Source organism: Callorhinus ursinus, unplaced genomic scaffold (genome assembly GCF_003265705.2).
Source record: "Callorhinus ursinus isolate GAN/ISIS: 27379988/994484 unplaced genomic scaffold, GSC_fseal_2.0 scaffold10, whole genome shotgun sequence".
In the NCBI taxonomy this organism is placed as follows: domain Eukaryota; kingdom Metazoa; phylum Chordata; class Mammalia; order Carnivora; family Otariidae; genus Callorhinus; species Callorhinus ursinus.
The window spans coordinates 87,913,276-87,934,248 of record NW_027397072.1 but is presented as its reverse complement, the minus strand read 5'-3'; the positions used below and the strand labels follow the sequence as shown (position 1 = coordinate 87,934,248).

General features: G+C 35.7%; 1 protein-coding gene across 3 annotated transcripts in view; it reads right to left on the bottom strand.

Annotated features, from left to right (window-relative positions):
• LOC112821723 (E3 SUMO-protein ligase RanBP2) overlaps window positions 1-20,973 on the bottom strand; it is an 85,923-nt gene that overhangs the window by 26,100 nt on the left and 38,850 nt on the right. For all 3 annotated transcript variants that reach the window (XM_073897925.1, XM_025869113.2, XM_025869115.2), the window contains 12 exons: window positions 19,232-19,424; window positions 15,734-15,821; window positions 13,517-13,726; window positions 12,393-12,574; window positions 12,136-12,311; window positions 11,825-11,948; window positions 10,999-11,160; window positions 10,603-10,740; window positions 10,377-10,523; window positions 9,360-9,536; window positions 9,190-9,273; window positions 2,043-2,178 (listed from right to left, as the gene is read on the bottom strand). In XM_073897925.1, coding sequence (XP_073754026.1) covers window positions 2,043-2,178; window positions 9,190-9,273; window positions 9,360-9,536; window positions 10,377-10,523; window positions 10,603-10,740; window positions 10,999-11,160; window positions 11,825-11,948; window positions 12,136-12,311; window positions 12,393-12,574; window positions 13,517-13,726; window positions 15,734-15,821; window positions 19,232-19,424 — 1,817 coding nt within the window. The remainder of the gene's footprint in view (window positions 1-2,042; window positions 2,179-9,189; window positions 9,274-9,359; window positions 9,537-10,376; window positions 10,524-10,602; window positions 10,741-10,998; window positions 11,161-11,824; window positions 11,949-12,135; window positions 12,312-12,392; window positions 12,575-13,516; window positions 13,727-15,733; window positions 15,822-19,231; window positions 19,425-20,973) is intronic.

Sequence of the window (20,973 nt, the reverse complement as noted above, 5' to 3'; positions counted from 1 at the left end):
AGCATTATTTAAAACAGCAAACTGGAAATAATAAGGGAATAAAATTTGCAGTACTTCTACATGATGCAAAAACCTGTATTCATTAACTGTGTTTTTTAAAAATATTTAAGAAAAATGCTCAGAACTCTAATATTTAAAAAACAGACTACTCATCTACATACAACATAACAATGATAAAAATCTCACTAAAAATTCTTTACATATACAAAGGGAAAGGACCAGAAGGAAATGCTCCAAAAATGTTAATAGCACTCTATGTGGTACAGTTAGTTTTTAGTTTACTAGTACTTCTGAATATTTCCTGTAAGCTTATTAATCATTGTTTTTAATCATCTTCTTTTAAAAAGACAAGGAATATCTTGGTATACTTTTACTTTCATTAAGAAAAATAAATCTGTGAGCACAGGAATGCAAAACAGGGGACTTGAGATCTCTATCTTTCAGGGCCACAAAGCTGCTTTGCGACCTTGTCAATCAGCTGTTTGGGGTCTCCGTTTTTCTCAATTGTAAAATGAGGATGTGCTGCTTCTATACATTTCATAGGGTAATTGCAAGAATAAAATGAGACAATGTGAATGTTATATGTTTAACAACCAGAAGACCTTTTATGTCTATACACAGAAGAAATGGAAATTGTGACTCAAAAGGTGCCAAATGATCAATTCCACACAGCACTCAAAAAGCCCTAGAAAAGGCTAGCCAGTTTACTTATCTTCTCTATGCCAGGCTCTACATAGTGCACAGGGTTTTTTTTAAGTGAGCAATGTGTGAACTCTTGACACATCTCATATATTTATCCATGACTCATGACATTTAATAAGTCTGACTTTACGAAGATTTCCTATTATTTTGCCTACATTAGAAGACACTGTCAAAAGAGGATAGTGAGGCTGCTTTCAGTACAGCCCGATGGACCATCACATAAATGCACTCATCTAAACTGGAACATACTACTCTAAATCTTCCCCGGGTTAAAACCAGTTAGAAAAAAAAAAAGCATACTACTACCATTTCTGGAATCTATCTCATGTCAAGGAAACCTGTTTGTATCATCACTTCTGGCTGCCTGTGGGCAATATATCATAAGACCACTGAAGTCTGAACCCCGGCTCTACCAATAATTAGCTATACAATAATGGATAAATTACATAACTTTTCTAAACCCATTTCCTCATCTATAAAAACAGAACTCATGGGGCACCTGGGTGGTGCAGTTGGTTAAGCATCTGCCTTCAGCTCAGGTCAGGATCCCAGGGTCCTGGGATCAGGCCCTGTGTTTAGGCTCCCTGCTCAGCGAAAGAGTCTGCTTGTTTCTCCCTCTCCCTCTGCCCCTCCCCTCCCTGCTCATGCTCTCCTCTCAAATAAATAAAAAATCTTAAAAAAAAAAAAAATTCATAATGGTATCTACCATTCTGGGTTACCATGATTAAAGAAAATTACATGCACAAAGCACTTTTGCACACAGACAACCCACAGGACACCCCTGGTTCATTAAGTGTTTACTACACACTCTAACACACCTACACATACACAAATGCTCACAATAATGAGAGGCAAGTTTTATCTCATTTCAAACACACAAACTGACTCAAGAGGTCACTATGTACTAGAAAGCACAACTTCAAATTCCAATATGGCCCAGCTCCAACTCCTTCCTTCTTTGTATGACCATGGTATTTCAAAATGAATGTCATACCTTAAGTATATCATCAAAATAAATCCTGAGAAGGTTTTATTTAGCCATCTCTTAATGCACAACAATATCAGGTAACATTTTCCAAAAGTCAGGAATAGTTCTACCTCAGCCTCAGCTTCTCTGACATATGTATTAAAGGATCAGATAAAGCTTGTTTTGTTTCTGCTTAGAGCTATAAAAATCTCAGTAATACCAAGCACGGCTTAAGAAACATATAAGCAGACATGTATAAACATGTATATAAACAAATATATATAGACAAGGTGAGTTCACAAGTTATCTGTGTAAAGGAGGAGGAAGTACAGTGATTTTACTAAAATCTGGAATTATCTAATTTCAAACTAACCTGTGAGTGGAGCCCCATGAAAAGTCTGTGATCCCTGATATCCATCAGGCACTGAATCTGGTCCATAATTCTCTGCAGGCCAACGATGAGGGGACCCCGAGTTACTACTATGTAGTTTCAACTCCTGCATTTCTTTCTGTTGGAAGGAAGAAAACAACTGTAAGCAACTGTACCATGCCAGAAACAGTGCCAGAGCAAACAAATATGTTAAATTTAAATACTTTAAATACTTGATGATATGTTTTTAGAGATTCGGTATTCCAGTAAGATCTGTGTATCAGGTGCTCATTTAAGAAAATGATCCTTAGTTTGTTAAAACCAATTTATTTCCTCCCATTCTTTCATTCCTTAGTATATTACCTAATTCATTCTAGAGTTAGCTATCACCTAAACTGATAACCTCCTAGATGGCTTCATCTCCATTTCCACTCCATACTTGCCTAAATTAATCTTCCCAAAGTTGAGGGGTTTTTTTTAAGATTTTATGTATTTATTTATTTATTTGAGAAAGGGGGGAGCGAGAGACAGCAAGTGAAGGGGCAGAGGAAGAGGGAGAAGCAGACTCCTCACTGAGCAGGAAGTCCGGGGGGGGGGGGGGGGGGGGCCTCGATCCCAGGACCCTGGGATTCTGACCTGAACCAAAGGCAGACACTTAACCAAATGAACCACCCAGGTGCCCCTAAAGCTGAGTTCTAGCCAAGACACCTCCCTGTTCAAAAGCACAAGTACCTACAAATTAAACTTCTCTGATATTCTTGGTCCTCAGAAGTATTGCCCCAAACACCCTTCCGGCACCTCCTTTCATCACTGCTTTCCTCTCCAGTCCATCTAGGCTACTCAATGTTCCAAATTACCTCCCAATATTAGCCTTCCACCTACACACAACTGATGTAACAAAACACTACAAATCCTTCAAGGCTGATGCTCTAATGATCCACTAGGAAAGGGAAAATAACTGATACCTCAGAATATATTATGTATATAATAATATATAGTCCAGGCATTTTACTTAAATTCTCAATCCTTACACACATAAGCAGTATTAACTCACATCTTAAGGGAAAAAAAAAGATGCAGGAAATAGCACAGCTGGAATTCAAACCAGATTTTACTCCAAATATGTTTTCATAATACCATTATGCTACCAACACAGAGGACACACTGCTTTCTAATGGTAACTATGTGGCTACTTACCAGATCTCTGTTGTTTCACAGACAACTAAATGACAACACCCTCCCCAACCCCAGAAATTACAAAATGTCCCTTACAAAACAGGCACTTATCTTTTCCCAAAGAAACTACAGTGGTATCAGTCAACAGTCATTTTTGAAAACAATATCAAATATCTGTATATGGGTCCAGGGACCCAATCAGCTATAAGTGACGTCACAGACACATACAGCATGTCTGCTTTCTCCTTCTAAAAGTGGTTCCAAATAGGTATTTCCCAAAAGCCATAAATACTGAGATCAAAGCTATCTTGAATTTTCAAGTTAAATAAATTATTCCCCATTCATCCATCTACCGTATTTAGCCCAGAGGCTACACATCCAAAAAAATAAGAAACTGATGGAATCACCTGGAAAAACTGAGTAGTCACTATAGTTCTAAACATGCAATTAATGCTATAACCATAATTTTAAAAATTCAAACAACTAGAAAATGTGTTCAGAACTGGTTTCAACAAGTCCCACATTTCAAATGAGAAGCCAAGTAAACAGAAAAGTAAAGAAGTGCCTGGCTCAAGAGCATTAATTAGTGACAGTTAGTACTAAAACCCAGTTTTTCAGAAACACAGAGTAATGTTCCACTACACTTCCAAAGAATACAACGCTGGGTGCCTAAACCCGTAAGGTAAGCCAAGATGATATGTAATATTAATAGGCCACGGTTATACAAAATTAACATACAATATCTTTGTACAAATTCAAACTTTTGTTCCCCTCCAAACAGCACTTTTGTTAAGTCTCACACATTGCTGATAACACTATAATAACTGCACACATCACGATATCCTTGCTGTAACTTCAAAAGTATAGGTGCTTTAGTTCTTGCCCAATGAGCATAAAACAACCTACACGTATTTCCAATTCCAAAGAAGTAAATAAAGCTCCCTTGAGCCTAACAGTTAAGATTACTTTCATACAGCTAAAATAAGCTCATGAATACATAACCGTTTCCTTACATATTAAGTTAAATTCTTATGAAAGTACTAAAAAGATAGACTTCTTGAAACTTAGACCACATATCAATACCTAGCTATAAAAAATGACACACACAACCAATCAGTCTGAGAAATGAACTCCTAGACCAACGTATGATTAGTTTTATTTCACTAGTTCAATTCAATCACTGGAGAACCACCTCTATGTCAGGAATGCTGCTATGTTTTGGATTAAAGAGTCTTTCCCTTTGAAGGATTCACACCTGGTAGAGGAAACAGAAACAAGTAATTTCAAAAATATGGTTAAGGCCTAAAGACACATGAAGATGCTCAACATCACAGAAATGCAATTCAAAACCACAATGAGATATCACCTCACACCTGTCAGAACGGGTGAAATCAAAAACACAGGAAACAGTTAAGTGTTGGCAAGGATGTGGAGAAAAAGGAATCTTCATACACTGTTGGTGGAAATGCAAACTGGTGCAGCCACTGTGGAAGACAGTTGGGAGGTTGCTCAAAAATTAAAAACGGAACTACCAGTAATCACACTACTGGGTATTTACCCAAAGAATACAAAAACACTAATTTGAAGAGATATATGCACCACTATGTTTACTGCAGCACTACTTACAGTAGCCAAGATATGGAAACAGCACAGTGTCCAATGATAGATGAATGGATTAAAAAAAAGACGTGGTACATATATACAATGAAATATTATTCAGTCATAAAAAGAACAAAATCCTACCATTTGCAACAATGTGGATGAATCCAGAGAGTATATACTAAGCGAAATAAGCCAGAGAAAAATACCATACGATTTCACTCCTATGTAGAATTTAAAGAAACAAGGGGGGGAGGGGGGGACAAAAACACAGACTCAACTATAGAGAACAGATGGTTACCGAAGGGAAGGTGGGTGAAGGAATGGATGAAAGAGGTGACAGGGATTAAGACTACATTTATCTTGGTGGGTGGGAATGCAAACCGGTGCAGCCACTCTGAAAAATATTATGGAGGTTCCTCAAAAAGTTAAAAATATATCTACTCTACAACGCAGCAACTGTACTACTATGTAGTTACCCAAAGGATACAAACATAGTGATTCAAAGGGACACATGCACCCAAATGTTTACAGCAACAATGTCCACAATAGCCAAACTATGGAAAGAGCCCAGGTGTCTATCAATAGATGAATGGATAAAGAAGATATATGTGATAAGAACATATTATGAGCAACTCTATGCCAGCAAATTAGATAACCTGGAAGAAATGGGTGCATTCCTAGAGATGTATCAGCTACCAAAACTGAACCCGGAAGAAATAGAAAACCTGAACAGACCTATAACCACTAAGGAAATTGAAGCAGTCATCAAAAATCTCCCAACAAACAAAAGCCCAGGGCCAGATGGCTTCCCAGGGGAATTCTATCAGACATTTCAAGAAGAATTAATACCTATTCTCCTGAAACTCTTCCAAAAAATAGAAACGGAAGGAAAACTTCCAAATTCATTTTATGAGGCCACCATTACCGTGATCCCAAAACCAGACAAAGATCCCATCAAAAAGGAGAATTACAGACCAATATCCTTGATGAACATGGATGCAAAAATTCTCACCAAAATACTAGCCAATAGGATCCAACAGTACATTAAAGGATTATTCACCACGACCAAGTGGGATTTATCCCTGGGCTGCAAGGCTGGTTCAACATCCGCAAATCAATCAACGTGATACAATATATTAACAAAAGAAAGAACAAGAATCATATGATCCTCTCAAGAGATGCAGAAAAAGCATTTGACAAAGTACAGCATCCTTTCTTGATCAAAACTCTTCAGAGTATAGGGATAGAGGGTACATACCTCAATATCATAAAAGCCATCTACGAAAAACCTACAGCGAATATCATTCTCAATGGGGAAAAGCTGAGAGCTTTTCCCCTAAGGTCAGGAACGCGGCAGGGATGTCCACTCTCACCACTGCTATTCAACATAGTATTAGAAGTCCTAGCCACAGCAATCAGACAACAAAAAGAAATCAAAGGCATCCAAATCGGCAAAGAGGAAGTCAAACTCTCACTCTTTGCAGATGATGGGATACTTTATGTGGAAAACCCAAAAGACTCCACCCCAAAACTGCTAGAACTCATACAGGAATTCAGTCAAGTAGCAGGCTATAAAATCAATGCACAGAAATCAGTGGCATTCCTATACACCAACAACAAGACAGAAGAGAGACAAATCAAGGAGTCGATCCCATTCACAATTGCACCCAAAACCATAAGATACCTAGGAATAAATTTAACCAAAGAGGCAAAGGAGCTGTACTCAGAAAACTATAAAATACTCAGGAAAAAACTGAAGAAAACACAAAGAAATGGAAAAACGTTCCATGCTCATGGATTGGAAGAACCAACATTGTGAAGATGTCAATGCTACCTAGAGCAATCTACACATTCAATGCAATCCCCATCAAAATACCATCCACTTTTTTCAAAGAAATGGAACAAATAATCTAAAATTTGTATGGAACCAGAAGAGACCCCGAATAGCCAGAGGAATACTGAAAAAGAAAAGCAAAGCTGGCGGCATCACAATTCCGGACTTCCACCTCTATTACAAAGTTGTCATCATCAAGACAGTATGGTACTGGCACAAAAACAGACACATAGAACAATGGAACAGAATCGAGAGGCCAGAAATGGACCCTCAACTCTATGGTCAACTTATCTTTGACAAAGCAGGATAGAATGTCCAGTGGAAAAAAGACAGTCTCTTCAACAAATGGTGCTGGGAAAATTGGACAGCCACATGCAGAAGAATGAAACTGGACCATTTCCTTACGCCACACACAAAAATAGACTCCAAATGGTTGAAAGACCTAAACGTGAGACAGGAGTCCATCCAAATCCTAAAGGAGAACACAGGTAGCAACCTCTTCGACCTCAGCCGCAGCAACTTCTTCCTAGAAACATCACCAAAGGCACGGGAAGCCAGGGCAAAAATGAACTATTGGGATTTCATCAAGATAAAAAGCTTTTGCACAGCAAAAGAAACAGTCAACAAAACCAAAAGACAACCGACAGAATGGGAGAAAATATTTGCAAATGACATTATCAGATAAAGGGCTAGTATCCAAAATCTATAAAGAACTTATCCAACTCAACACCCAAAGAACAAATAATCCAATCAAGAAATGGGCAGAAGACATGAACAGACATTTTTCCAAAGAAGACATCCAAATGGCCAACAGGCACATGAAAAAGTGCTCAACATCGCTCGGCATCAGGGAAATCCAAATCAAAACCTCAATGAGATACCACCTCACACCAGTCAGAATGGCTAAAATTAACAAGTCAGGAAACGACAGATGTTGGCGGGGATGTGGAGAAAGGGGAACCCTCCTACACTGTTGGTGGGAATGCAAGCTGGTGCAACCCCTCTGGAAAACAGTATGGAGGTTCCTCAAACAGTTGAAATTAGAGCTACCGTTCAATCCAGCAATTGCACTACTGGGTATTTACCCCAAAGATACAAATGTAGGGACCCGAAGGTGTACGTGCACCCCAATGTTTATAGCAGCAATGTCCACAATAGCCAAACTGTGGAAAGAGCCAAGATGTCCATCGACAGATGAATGGATAAAGAAGATGTGGTATATCTACACAATGGAATATTATGCAGCCATCAAAAGGAATGAGATCTTGCCATTTGCAACGACGTGGATGGATCTGGAGGGTGTTATGCTGAGTGAAATAAGTCAATCAGAGAAAGACATGTATCATATGACCTCACTGATATGAGGAATTCTTAATCTCAGGAACAAACTGAGGGTTGCTGGAGTGGTCGGGGGTGGGAGGGATGGGGTGGCTGGGTGATGGACATTGGGGAAGATATGTGCTACGGTGAGCGCTGTGAATTGTGTAAGACTGTTGAATCACAGATCTGTACTTCTGAAACAAATAACGCAACATATTTTAAGAAAAAAGAAAAAGAAGAAGATAGCAGGAGAGGAAGAATGAAGGGGAGTAAGTCAGAGGGGGAGACGAACCAGGAGAGATGATGGACTCTGAAAAACAAACTGAGGTTTCTGGAGGGGAGGAGGGTGGGGGGATGGGTTAGCCTGGTGATGGGTATTGAGGAGGGCACATTCTGCATGGAGCACTGGGTGTTATGAACAAACAATGAATCATGGAACACTACACCAAAACAAATTATGTAATATATGGTGATTAACATAATAAAAAAATTAGAAAAAAAAAGAAGATATATGTGGTATATAATAATGAAATATTACTGAGCCATCGAAAAGAATGAAATCTTCCCATGTACAATGACGTGGATGGAACTAGAGGGTATTATGCTAAGTGAAATATAAGTCAAAGACAAATACATGATTTCACTCATGTGAAATTTAAGAAACAAAACAGATGAACTATGGGAAGGAAAGTAAAAATAAAATGGGGGGAGGCAAACCATTAGAGATTCTTAACTACAGGGAACAAACTAAGGGTTGCTGGGGGGGTGGGGAGGGATAACTGAGTGATGGGCATTAAGAAGGGAACTTGATGTAATGAGCACTGGGTATTATATGCAACCGATGAATCACTAAATTCTACCCCTGAAACTAATAGTATACTATATGGTAATTGAATTCAAATAAAAAATTGAAAAAAATAAAAAATACATTTATCTTCAGAAGCACTGAGGAACATACAGAATTGCTGAGTCACTATATTGTACACCTGAAACTAACGTAACGCTATGTTAACTACACTGGAATTAAAGTTTAAAAATTAAAATTAAAAAATGGGAGAAATAATATGGTTAAGTGTCAAGGTAAGCTATACAAAACAGTTTTACTCTATGGTAGCATGGCAAAGGGACATTTTGAACAGCTTTACAAGGAAGTGAGGGAGTGGTCAAGGAAGAAATCTTGGAATAAGAGAGGCAGTTTAGAGATATTAAGTGATTTACCTTAATGGCCTCTACTTGTTGGCAGATCATTTTCAATAAAGAATTTTGATCTTCTGCCCATCGAGGTGGTGTTTTGGGAGAATACTAAAAAAAAATAACAAAAAAAAGTATTTAAAACATTTAGAACAGAAACATTCTGCACTGGACTGATTCATTTTCTTTCTACTTACCTTGTAACTTTTACTTGGTGATAGAGAATATATGCTGGGAGATGGTGTAGAATGTTTTATTTCTGAATCTGCATTTCGCAAAGAACCATTTTTATAAAGAAGACCTTCACTATAGTCCTCAAGTTCCTGCATGACCAAATTAAGCATCTCTTTTACAGACTCCAGTGGCACAGGCAACTAAAAACAAAAGGCATGAATCAAAGGCTTTAGTTTTGCAAAAATAAACTAACAACTCTGAAATAAATACAAAGACTTTATCTTAATTTACTTTTATGTTCTCACTTTTGTCTAATAAGCACTTTATACTTTACATAGGAACACACATGAAACTGTTGTGTAATCTAAAGTCTTCTAACACTAAAGTCTTTGATGTTCCTGTCCCTTCTGTTAACCATAATAATGGTAGAGGAATGTTAACTTGGGAAGTTTTTCCACATGAACAAAATAAGCTACTGATTTTTATTAATTTTGAGTGGGAGAGAAACATAGATGCTAGAATGTACCAGATAATAACAATCCTAACATAAGAGCAGCAACATGAATTAATCAACAAAATACTTGGAAGGTTGAACATAACTAAAGTTAATACCATCATGACAGTCTCGAACTGCTGACAGTTAGAAAAAAGATAACCCATACCAAATAGTAAAGATGAGAAGAAACTCGGTGTCAGCAACTACTTTCAATTTCAGTGAAATGTTTAACTGCCAAATTCATTAACAACCAGTCCTTAGGCTGCAATATTTGCTTTGATTGCATTGCCAAGATAACAAAAATAAATATTCTGCTTAGAAACCTTTTCTAAATTCCCTAACAAGTATTTTTACAGAAAAGTTAGATTCCCAAGTTTAAGAAAAGAAACACCAAACCTAAGATACAATGCAATGCTAATATTTATACACCGTTTCTGTGCAATAAGTATTACTGTTTTTGAAATTATCAAAATATAAAACCAAAGTAAAAATACTTACCATCCAGTCAGCAATAGTAAGAAAGTACAAAGAGCCTGTAGCTTACCTTCTTGGCCACTGAAAGATTGGAATCACTGTCATCTAAAATCTTTATTAGGTAGTCCCTGGCCTTTCTCAGGTAATTTTTGCACTCTTCTTGTTCTTCAGGAGAAAGGGCATCATTTTCAATGTCTTCTGCTTTCCTGTGAAAAATCTATACAAAGAATGCTTTTATGAAATAGTTAGGTTTTTAAAATAAAAAAACTTTTAATTCACGTACAACATCTACTTACCAGTGCAAGATTCCAGTAAGAAACAACGTTTTTTATAGATTCAAAAGCAGTCATAGCATCTTCTATATTTCCATTAACTACATCCAATATAGCAAATGTTATGTGTGCTTCTTCCTCGTATTCACCAACTTCAGATGCCTAAACACATTTAGTAATTTTTAGTCCAACTGCCTCTCCCCAGAATATCAAACCCAAGTGATTTCCCAAAGATTTCACATGATCTAATTAACAGCTCTGTCTTCTTTTCTGCCATGTTTTGTGACAGCTAGTGGATTTTGAAAACAAGACAAGGGTAAAGAGCCAGGCAATTAATTTAAGCAGTTTATACTTCTATTTCTTTGTTTATAAACTGGAAATCCACATCTCCAGTTCATTCACAAAGGGATCCTCCATTACCTGAATGTCTGCACTATGAAAATGTTTAAACAGAGGGTCCGTAGGTTCAGGAATACTGCTCTTCTTTTTGATTGTCTTCAACATTGGCAAAACTTTTTTCCAATAATGAACACTTCTGCCTATGTATTCCCGTTGATCATAAAAAGAATTAAGACCGCTGCCCTAAAATAGAAAGTTAGAAGCACACAACCTAAGGAACACAAATAAAAGAATCTAAAAATTCCTTTATAAATGGTCTGAACTGGTTAAAATTTCAAATCAAGGCAAAACAGAATCTCAAAAGTCACAGATCTCACTTTCCAAATGTTGGAATAAACAACCACCTTAATACCAGTGATCATTCTAGACCCAACTTTTAAAACACTTTCAATGATACTACCTAATGAGGCAGCCCTGTTTTTTAAATGTTGCCATTTAACATAGCCCAAACCTGCCACTTTCTAAGTGTCATAGTTTGGTGGCAGAGTTAAACATCCACACCTAACCTTGCCATAGAATAGACCTCAAATATTTATAAAGATCTATAATGCCCTTAACCTACAGGACCTTCTGCTATCGACATGTAAGAAAAATTTTGAGGCTGGATAATTATCATAACTTAGTTATTAAGTAATAATAACAGCTAATACTTATGTAACATTTACTGTGCTAGGCACTGTTCTAAATGCTTATATATTAACTATTTTGTGGCAAGATTAAAAAAATACATTTCACCTGGCATAATGCAAATAAGCTGATACTACTTGAACTAAAAGGCTCAGTGAAAAGTCTGATTTTTAAAAGTTAGGTAATGTTCTTAAAAATTCCTATGCTTTAATGAACTCACCGTTTTCTGAAGGCATTTTGCCCAATGTACAAGCAGGGCAGGGTGAAGGCCATGTTTTTCCTGGCTCCTTAGTGTATTTATGTCATGCTGAACTAGAAGTCGCAATTTTGCTGTGGTTCCAGGTCTAAAAAAAAGTTGAATAAAACTGATGTATAAACACACAGTTCAAAACTTACATGTATGTTAATCATCACATGACAAACTCAATCTTCACATGAGAGTTAGATACCTAGGCAGTAAGTTTTTAAATAGGTTTTTAAGTTAAAAACTTAGGCAATAAGTTAAAGGAATATTTTTATTTTACTACTTACACTGTTTTTCTGTGAATTAGATTACAAACTGCATCCCACCAAGATTTCTGTCTTTCTGTACAAAGCTGTTTACACACAGGAAGTGGCAAGCACAGTGGCTGATAGAAGCTATAGTGAGAACTACATTTCTCCTTTAATTGTAAGTGGCTGGTATATATTACTCCAAGTAGAAATACCTATTTAAAGAAAAATCAATTTAAGTTAGAAAAAAATTAAACAAAATTCAAAATATTTAATTTGTTAAAATCCTCGCTTACTTCAAGATCTAAAATACATATTGATTCGGGTGCATTTGTTTCAAGTCTCGAGGTTTCCTGGGGCAAATGATGAAACAGCTGCTTTAGCCATTTTCGAATCGCAGGTAAGGCAGACAACGAATTCCACTGTAAGCCAAGCCAGGTAAGGTGCTGAAGACTACCATTATGTGCTCGAATGGCACCTGAAATAAAGAGCAAAGACTGGCTTGAGGTTTTGGAAATCTTGTTTGTGCCATCAGTTTTGCCAATTACTCACAATAAATGCATCTTAATTTTATAATTGCTTTTCTGTATCAGAGCTGGGCAAGTTTTATGCTAAGCAGTCTCATGTTCTTACTAAAGGTAGTCACACTTCATGCTTAGGAATTTTAATAACAACAGTTATGATGAAAAAAGCTCCTTTCAAGTCCATCTAAGAAAAAAAAGGTTATCACCAGAGCTCAATAAAACACTGTAGTGACAGAAGCCACCCAGTATGAAATCCTGAAACAATGGATTTTCCTTTCAGTAGAGTGTCATTAAAACAATGGGATACCACTACATTAATCCCTTGGGATAGTAAACAGATCTTTTCTTCCACAAGAAATTTAATACCGAAAAGGTTATGGGCTTTTGAAAGCATAGAGGTACAACCTTTCTGGCAATATGACAATTTGCAAGAGACTTAAAGGTGTTCATCAACTTTACTTCAGTAATTCTGGTTTTAGAAAACTCTATGGAAAAATCTGAAATAGAGCTACTTTATTTTTCACAGTGAAAAAACTGAAAACATCTTAGATGCCAAACAGCAAAAAGTGGCAAGCAAATTATGGCTAATTCATATAACAAATTATACTGCCAATAAAGTATTTACAGAAACAGATAAACAGGGAGAGAATTCATGAAAGAAGACAATCACATGTACAGTATAAACAACTATTTACAGAAAAACATTCCACCACTACCATCCTAACCCCTCACACCACCCTACCCACCCCCATAAAAATACCTCAAAGGAATACAGGTAAATATTAAGTCATTATTTCTGGGTAATAAGATTATGAAATTATTTCTCTTTTTGCTTTTATTCTCCTAAAACAAAAGGATTAAGATACAAAATGTTTACTTTAGAAGATACAACTTACCAACATCATATCTAGCCAAATCATCAGGCTCTGGTGCTTGTACATCAATGTTTCCAATATCATCATTACCAAGAAAAGATCTATCCTTAGGTGACTGACTAGAAAACAGAGCATCATACAAAGCAGACTGCCCACTTTTATTGGCGAAAGATTCTACAACCTCCTTTAAAAAATCTTGCTTGTCACGACTTAAGTTTAGCAGCATGTGTCCTGAAAAACAAATTATTTCCATCATTTAAAAACCAGATTATTTTTACTCACATCTCTCAATAGTTTCATTCATATACCCTAAGGAGAAAAAACATGATTAGCTCAGAGCTAACCCTCCAACCCAGCAACCACAACTGAACAAAAAGGGTGCTTATGCAAAAAATGAACACAGACTACAGGTTTAACAGTTATCTTTTATCTACATGCGAGAGTGAAAGGAAGGAGAAGACCAAAATATGTCTGAAAAATGCCAAAAGTACTTAAGGTATTTACATTTTAGATGGAAAGTGTGTCATTTAAGTGGCCACAGGAGAGCAGAGCCAAGCTCAAATCCTCTAATCTGATAAACTGATTTTTAAACCTAGCTGGGAAGAATCATCCTTGAAAAAGCTCTTAAAAAAAAAATAATTATTTTCATGCTGCACTTCCTAGAGATTGATTCCACAGGTTTGGGGTGAGGAATCTATTTTTAAAACACTCCTTTGGGGGCACCTGGGTGGCTCAGTCGTTAAGCATCTGCCTTCGGCTCAGGTCATGATCCCAGGGTCCTGGGATCAAGTCCCACGTCGGGCTCCCTGCTCAGTAGGAAGCCTGCTTCTCCCTCTCCCGCTCCCCCTGCCTGTGTTCCCTTTCTCACTGTCTCTCTCAAATAAATAAAAAAATCTTTAAGAAAATAAATAAAAATAAAAAATCTTTACAACCTTTAAAAAAATAAATTAAAAAAAATACTCCCTTGGATGAAGTTCTACATGCCAGAACATGGCTGCACCCTGAAAACACTATGGTAAGTAGAAGTGTCAGTCACAAAAGGAAAGACCACGTGTCATGTAATTCAATTTATGTAAGATGTCCAGAATAAGGAAATCAAAAGAGATAGAGTATTAGTGGTTGCCTAGGACTAGAGGGTTTGGGGGAAAATGGGGAGTGACTGCTAATGGCTATGAGGTTTCATTAGGTGATGAAAATGTTCTAAAATTCATTGCAGTGATGGTTGCACAATTCTGTGAACACACTAAAAACCACTGAGTTGTACACTTATATAAATTATATGATGAATTATATACAATATGAATTTCATCTCAATTAAGCTGTTTAAGGAAAAAAAACGCTCTTTGGAATAATTCTGCTGGTCAGTCAGATCACACTTAGCTCTCCGAAAATTTGCAGACAAGTTTAGGAACGTCCAGATCAAAGACATTAAAACACAGTTCATTTTACTGACACTATGCAAAAACATTTATGACAGCCTTGAAAAGGAAGACTAGAGACATAAGGAAAAAAAATGCAGTCACTTCTACAAGGACTGGAAGTCCACCTCCCACAAAAAAACAAGCTGTGGGATAGAGGAGCAATATATGCTCTGATCAGTAGCCTAACTACAGACAGAGCTTAGAGTAAATTTACTACTACTTGCTCTATACAAAGTTCATTCAATTTTATATCAAAACTGTTTCTTACATACAGCATTATGTTTCTTTGGTTCATTGCTTGATTTGCTAGCTACACAATGAAGTTTCTGCCTCAGCAAAACCAGATTATATGCAATAGACCTTTAGGATGCATCTCAAATAGTTAAAACTGGGAATAAATTTACAAATTCCAAAAGCCTAACACTATGTAAGTATATATCTTCCATCTTCTTTACTATGTTGTCAGTTTCACAAGAAATCCATGACTTCTTCCTCTTTATATTATAAGTTACTGATGCTAAATGGCTGGCAATCAGTTAATTATTCTTAGTTCAGGAAGTGCTTTAAAATATTGAGGAGGAGGCTCTAGCATAGATAAAGGAGAGGTTAAAGAGTTTCTCCATCCAGGAGCAAAAAGTATCAAACATCTGTTACCTTCTGGAGACATTTCTTCTAATTCTATTATCTCTTGCCCTCATCCAATATGGTAAAGAGAAATAAGTGATTATGACAAATTATCTACTGAACAGACAGATTATAAGAAGTGCTCTAACAGAAATTTTCCTTTTTTCTTTTTAAAATAAAACATTACTATTACCTGATTGGCTCAGACGATCATAGGCCATCATTTCCACCAGATTTTGTCCAACTTCTCCTTTTATTAATTTAATCTTTGGTCTTGGAACCTGGTAATTTTAGAACCAAAAGTCTTAATTTAGTGATACCCATATTTCCAATAGTAAGATGTTCCTTCCTACTACACTGTGCTTTTTTGATGAACAGTTAGCCAATGGTTAAAGTGAGTTGGGATTGCAGTTTTCCAAGTGGAAAAAACTGGGAATCAAGGAATTCAGATAATATGTAAAAGGTGCCTACAAAAACTAACTTCTGAGAAATTACTTTCTACTATAAAAGCACCTTCAAATGCCATACTTTAGACAGCCCATTTTCAAAGAGTATGGATAATGTGGGATACCACTAGGATAAAGTGGGACAGCCAAGAGTGCAAAAGGACTCCAAGCCAAATCTTATGAAGAACTGGAAAAATGATGAATGAATAGAATGGTGAAGAGAAAACAAAATAGCTTCCTTCAGATATTAAGAAAATTCTCATAAAAAGACGAGTTCAGTGTTTTAAATAGCACCCAAAAAACCCCCCAAAAACAAACAAAACACCAATAGGTAGCAAGCTGAAAAATGCTATTTTACTCCACATAAAGAAGCATAAAGACCCAAACTATCAAAAATGCAATAGGCTATCTTGAAACGTAGTGAAAATTCATCACTGAAAATAGTCACAGGCAAGGGTCACTTGCTGGAGATATCCTAAAAGTAATGCAGAGTTGGCTGGAGTAACTGCTATTAAATTTCAATGACTTTCTTAATTGGTAGTGGGAGAGTAGTTTGGTACAATTTCTGTGAGGTTGAAAATTAGCAAAAATTCTAGATTATAAATGCACAGATACACTATGATTCTTCTTTCAAGAATTTATTTTACCCATAAATTTAAACATGTGAAATGTCACAAGTTATTCATTAAAGAATTATCTGAAGGGCACGTGAGTGGCTCAGTCAGTTAAGCGTCTGCCTTAGGCTGAGGTCATACCGGGGTCCTGGGATCAAACCCCATGTTAGGCTCCCTGCTCCACGGGGAGCCCGCTTCTCCCTCTCCCCTCTGCCAACTCTCTCTGCTTGCGCTCTCTCTCTCAAATAAATAAAATCTTAAAAAAAAAAAGATTTGAGGTAGCATACCAAAAAAAGTAAAAGTAACCTAATGTCTTGGCTTCAGGAAACTGGTTAAAAACAAAAAACAAAAACAAAAACTATGGTATATCCATACACTGGAATGATACGAAACCATCAAAATAAATGAGGATACAATACTCATGCTATCCTTTCTATACTGACATGAAAATATCACCAACATTTATTTCATGAAAATAAGCAAAGGAAATAGAACGTACAGAATGTTTCTATCTGGATCTTTTTAAGGAAAGTGGGAGGACAGTGTGTGCTTATCTATTTGCTTGTATATGCATAATATTTACACTCCCTTGAAGAACTCACAAGAAATTAATATCATTAATTCCTCCAGGAAAGAGAAGTAAATGACTGAAAGAACAGAAGTGGGAAAGAGTTTTCACAGTATACTCTTACACACTACTAATATTTTAAACCATGATACACTTTTTCAAAGACATTGATTTTTCAAAGGAAATATATTGAATCTAAAAATTTCCGATTTTCAATTTTAGAAACATTAGTTTGACCTATGCTTTTATCCACATTTTCTAAACATGATGGCAAACTCTGTCTCTGAAGATGCTGAAGAGCACACAAAATGAGAAACAAAGTATGACATTATTTTGATTTCAAACTGACCTCCATTCATAAAACTGGCCCCTTTTACAGCTCTCATTTGTGACTAATTAGTTATAAATCAACTCAGTCACATCATCCCAAGTCAACATTTCCTCAACAGAATTAAACGGTTTCAAGACAAACTTTAATGCCTAGCTGAAACGCAGATACACTAATACCACAGCATTCCCTTGAGCAAGAGTCTGAAAATCCATTAAAGAAGCTGGCCTAACATGTTTTTTTTAGGACCTCTATGCCAGTCCATGCTTCCCCTGTAAGCTTATAATCATTTGATAATTAAGCTTTACAAACACATAATATAAAATTCAAGCATCCTAGAGATTTCCATTATTTATCCATTCAATGGAAATGTGTGGTAAGTAAAAGAATGAGGTAGATGTCTATATGCTGAAACGGGACAATGGAAAAAACAATGAAAAAAGATATTAGCAGATAAAGCATACCTTCACTCAGGTAAAAGAGTTTTTAAAAGTAAAGAAAGGGTGTATTTTATGCTTGCATATGCAGAAAAACTTCTAAATAGTCAAAAAAACTGGTGACAGTCACTGTTAGAAAAGATATGAGTGAATGGTAGAAAAGATATGAGTGAATGGTTTAAGAAGGAAATTTAGTTTTTACTATTAAAAAGGGCCAAAGTTTAAAATAGTTGACTGTATTAACTTTAAAAATCATATATATTTAAAAAAATTTTATAGATTCCAGTTTCCATTAAAAATAACTCACCTACTTGAAGATTCTTTAAAATATTAATCATAAGAATCTTTTAGTGCCTACATAAATTAGCAAACGTCATTAACTTCACTAATTTTCACTAATACATATATTCTTCATGAACCTAAATGCTTCTGCTGAGCGAATAGGAACACTTAACATTGTGAGCTGAATATCAAATGTTTTTAAAAAGATCAGTATGAACTAGAAGGAGGAGCCTTCTCTAAAAATAATTCTACAGTGAATTCTTTCTTCTTTCCCTCAAGCAAAAGACAGTTCTCTGAAACTACCAATAATTTTTATAAGCCAGGGTGTTGGCAGACTGTTTATTTCTTCTCATTTCAGAATTAACACAAGCTCACTAAAGAAAACATTAAAACTACAAAAATGGATTGGGAAGGGATAATAGCCAGCATCTCAACATCTAAAACTAATCGTTCACATTTTGGCATATTTCCTTCATGTCATGTTCTATGTATAAAGAATGGAATCAATGTTTTCAAAGATAAATATATTATTATATGTTATATATATCGTTAATGTTATATACATATTAACATATGTATTTCAATTAACATATTGAAGTGCCTGTGGTAAACACATTCTTCTATCATAGCTTATGTAAACCATCTCCCAAAATTTACTTACTTAGGTTTCCATCCAAGTCATGCATGCGCATCTTTTGAATCAAATTTTACCCATATTTGAGATCATTTCCTTATTACAGATTTCCAGAAATGGCATAGTAAAAAGATCAAACTCTTCAAAGCGGTCTTCCAGTGAAGTCATAGCAATACAGACTGCCACCAACAATGCATCAACGTTATCTATTTCACCTCACCAATACTGTATATATCTTATTTTTCAGCTATCAAATTATTTCATTTTGATTTCAAGTCTACAGATTTATTCATATTTTTACTATTTATCAGGACACACCCCCATGTGAAATACAACAATCTCAGTGAAATGTCAACTGCACCCAAAACTAGAAAAAGCTTACCTGAAATGCTATAAGATAGCACAATGTAGCCAGCTCAGAGAGAGCTCGCCATTGCACTTCACTATGCTGACCCATCTTCAGAAGCAGAGAACCAGCATGCATGTAGAAATGTCCTTTTACTTCTAAGAAAGTAGTTGAGAGTTCATCATTTCCACCCACACAAGATTTCACAGACTGAAGAACACTATCAAAACTGCAATATTAAATTGTTAAACAGGTATTAAACCTATTGCATTCTGAATAATCATGGTTTCATGTGTTAATTAAAAATTAAATCAGCAAAGGAATTTATTCCAAACTTCATTTTCCACAAACTTATAATCCTTATTCTCTACTTTATAAATTATGACTCTAATGTTTATTTTTATTCCACATACTTCCTATACTTCAAGCTTAATTAACCTCTAGAAGGTCTTATTCCAGTTATTTCCAGCCCTCCAGTCACAAAAAAGATACAAATCAAATGACAAGATTACAGACTATAATTTTTCATAACTGACCAAAAACTTGAAAACTAAAATATTTTCTAGTTTCTTCTTGATCACATGGTTGTTATTTAATTCAAAGTTGGAATTTCTCAAATTAGACACATCATTTTCAAATTATAAGTAAATAACTGATAAGATATTAAGGTTATCAATAACATAACTGCTCTTCTTTAACTACAGGCCTAAATTGTATTCCTCACTATTATTTGTAAATGTACTAATTAGTGCTTCTAAATCTAAATGGTACTCAAAACTTCATTTTGTAAGAAAAGCAACATTTAATAGAAATGTGAAGCATGATTTCTATCTAAGTAGGTTTATAGGAGGTGAGTTCCAGGAACTCCTAGAGTTTCTCAAGACCCCTTCAGGGGATCCATGAAGTTTAAATTATTTTTATAGTACTACTAAGAAATTGTCTGTTCCACCCTCATTTGCTCATGTAACCAAAAATGTTTGCGTATATAAGTCATACAAAAGAAAACATCCTAAATATTTTATAAAATCATCTGAAAGTTAAAATGGTTCTGGGTGCTACCCTTACCCTACTATCTTTGGACGCTAAGAAATTCTTCAAGAAAACTACCCTACCCCCAACACCAGATGGGGAACAAGAATTACTTTTCAAACAAATGGACAGTCTAAACCAGGGATTGATAAACTATTTCTATAGGGCCACATACTAATCTGGCTGCAGGCACACAATATCACAGCTGCTCAACTCCACCATTGTAGTATATGAGCAGCTATAGATAATACAAAACAAGAGGCACAGCTGTGTTCCACTGAAAGTGTATTTACAAAATCAGGCAGTGAGCCATATCTGGCCTACAAGCTCTAGTCAACCCCTGCTCTAAACTAACATTCTTATACAAATCCAAATGATGTTTCTGTTCAATGAAATTTATCTTAATAAAGTGGAAGATATAGTCCTCGAAATCAAAATTTAGGAAAACAGAAAAATCATACATTATAGTTATCTTGTTTCTAAGCTAAAACATCGAGTTTTCTGAAATACTAGGGATGCTAACTACTTCTACTACAACACCTGACAGATGGAAGTCTATTTTGATTTTCACTCAAGATAGTTTTTGAAATAAAAAATGAAATAGTAGTTAGAACATTTTTAGGATTGACTTTATTAAGCATGCCAAAATTGGATACATAACTATAATAATTTAATCAAGTCTGAATAACAGTTTTCTAAAAATCAAAGTCATACAAAACCAATTATAATATCCCCACAAAAGAAATAAG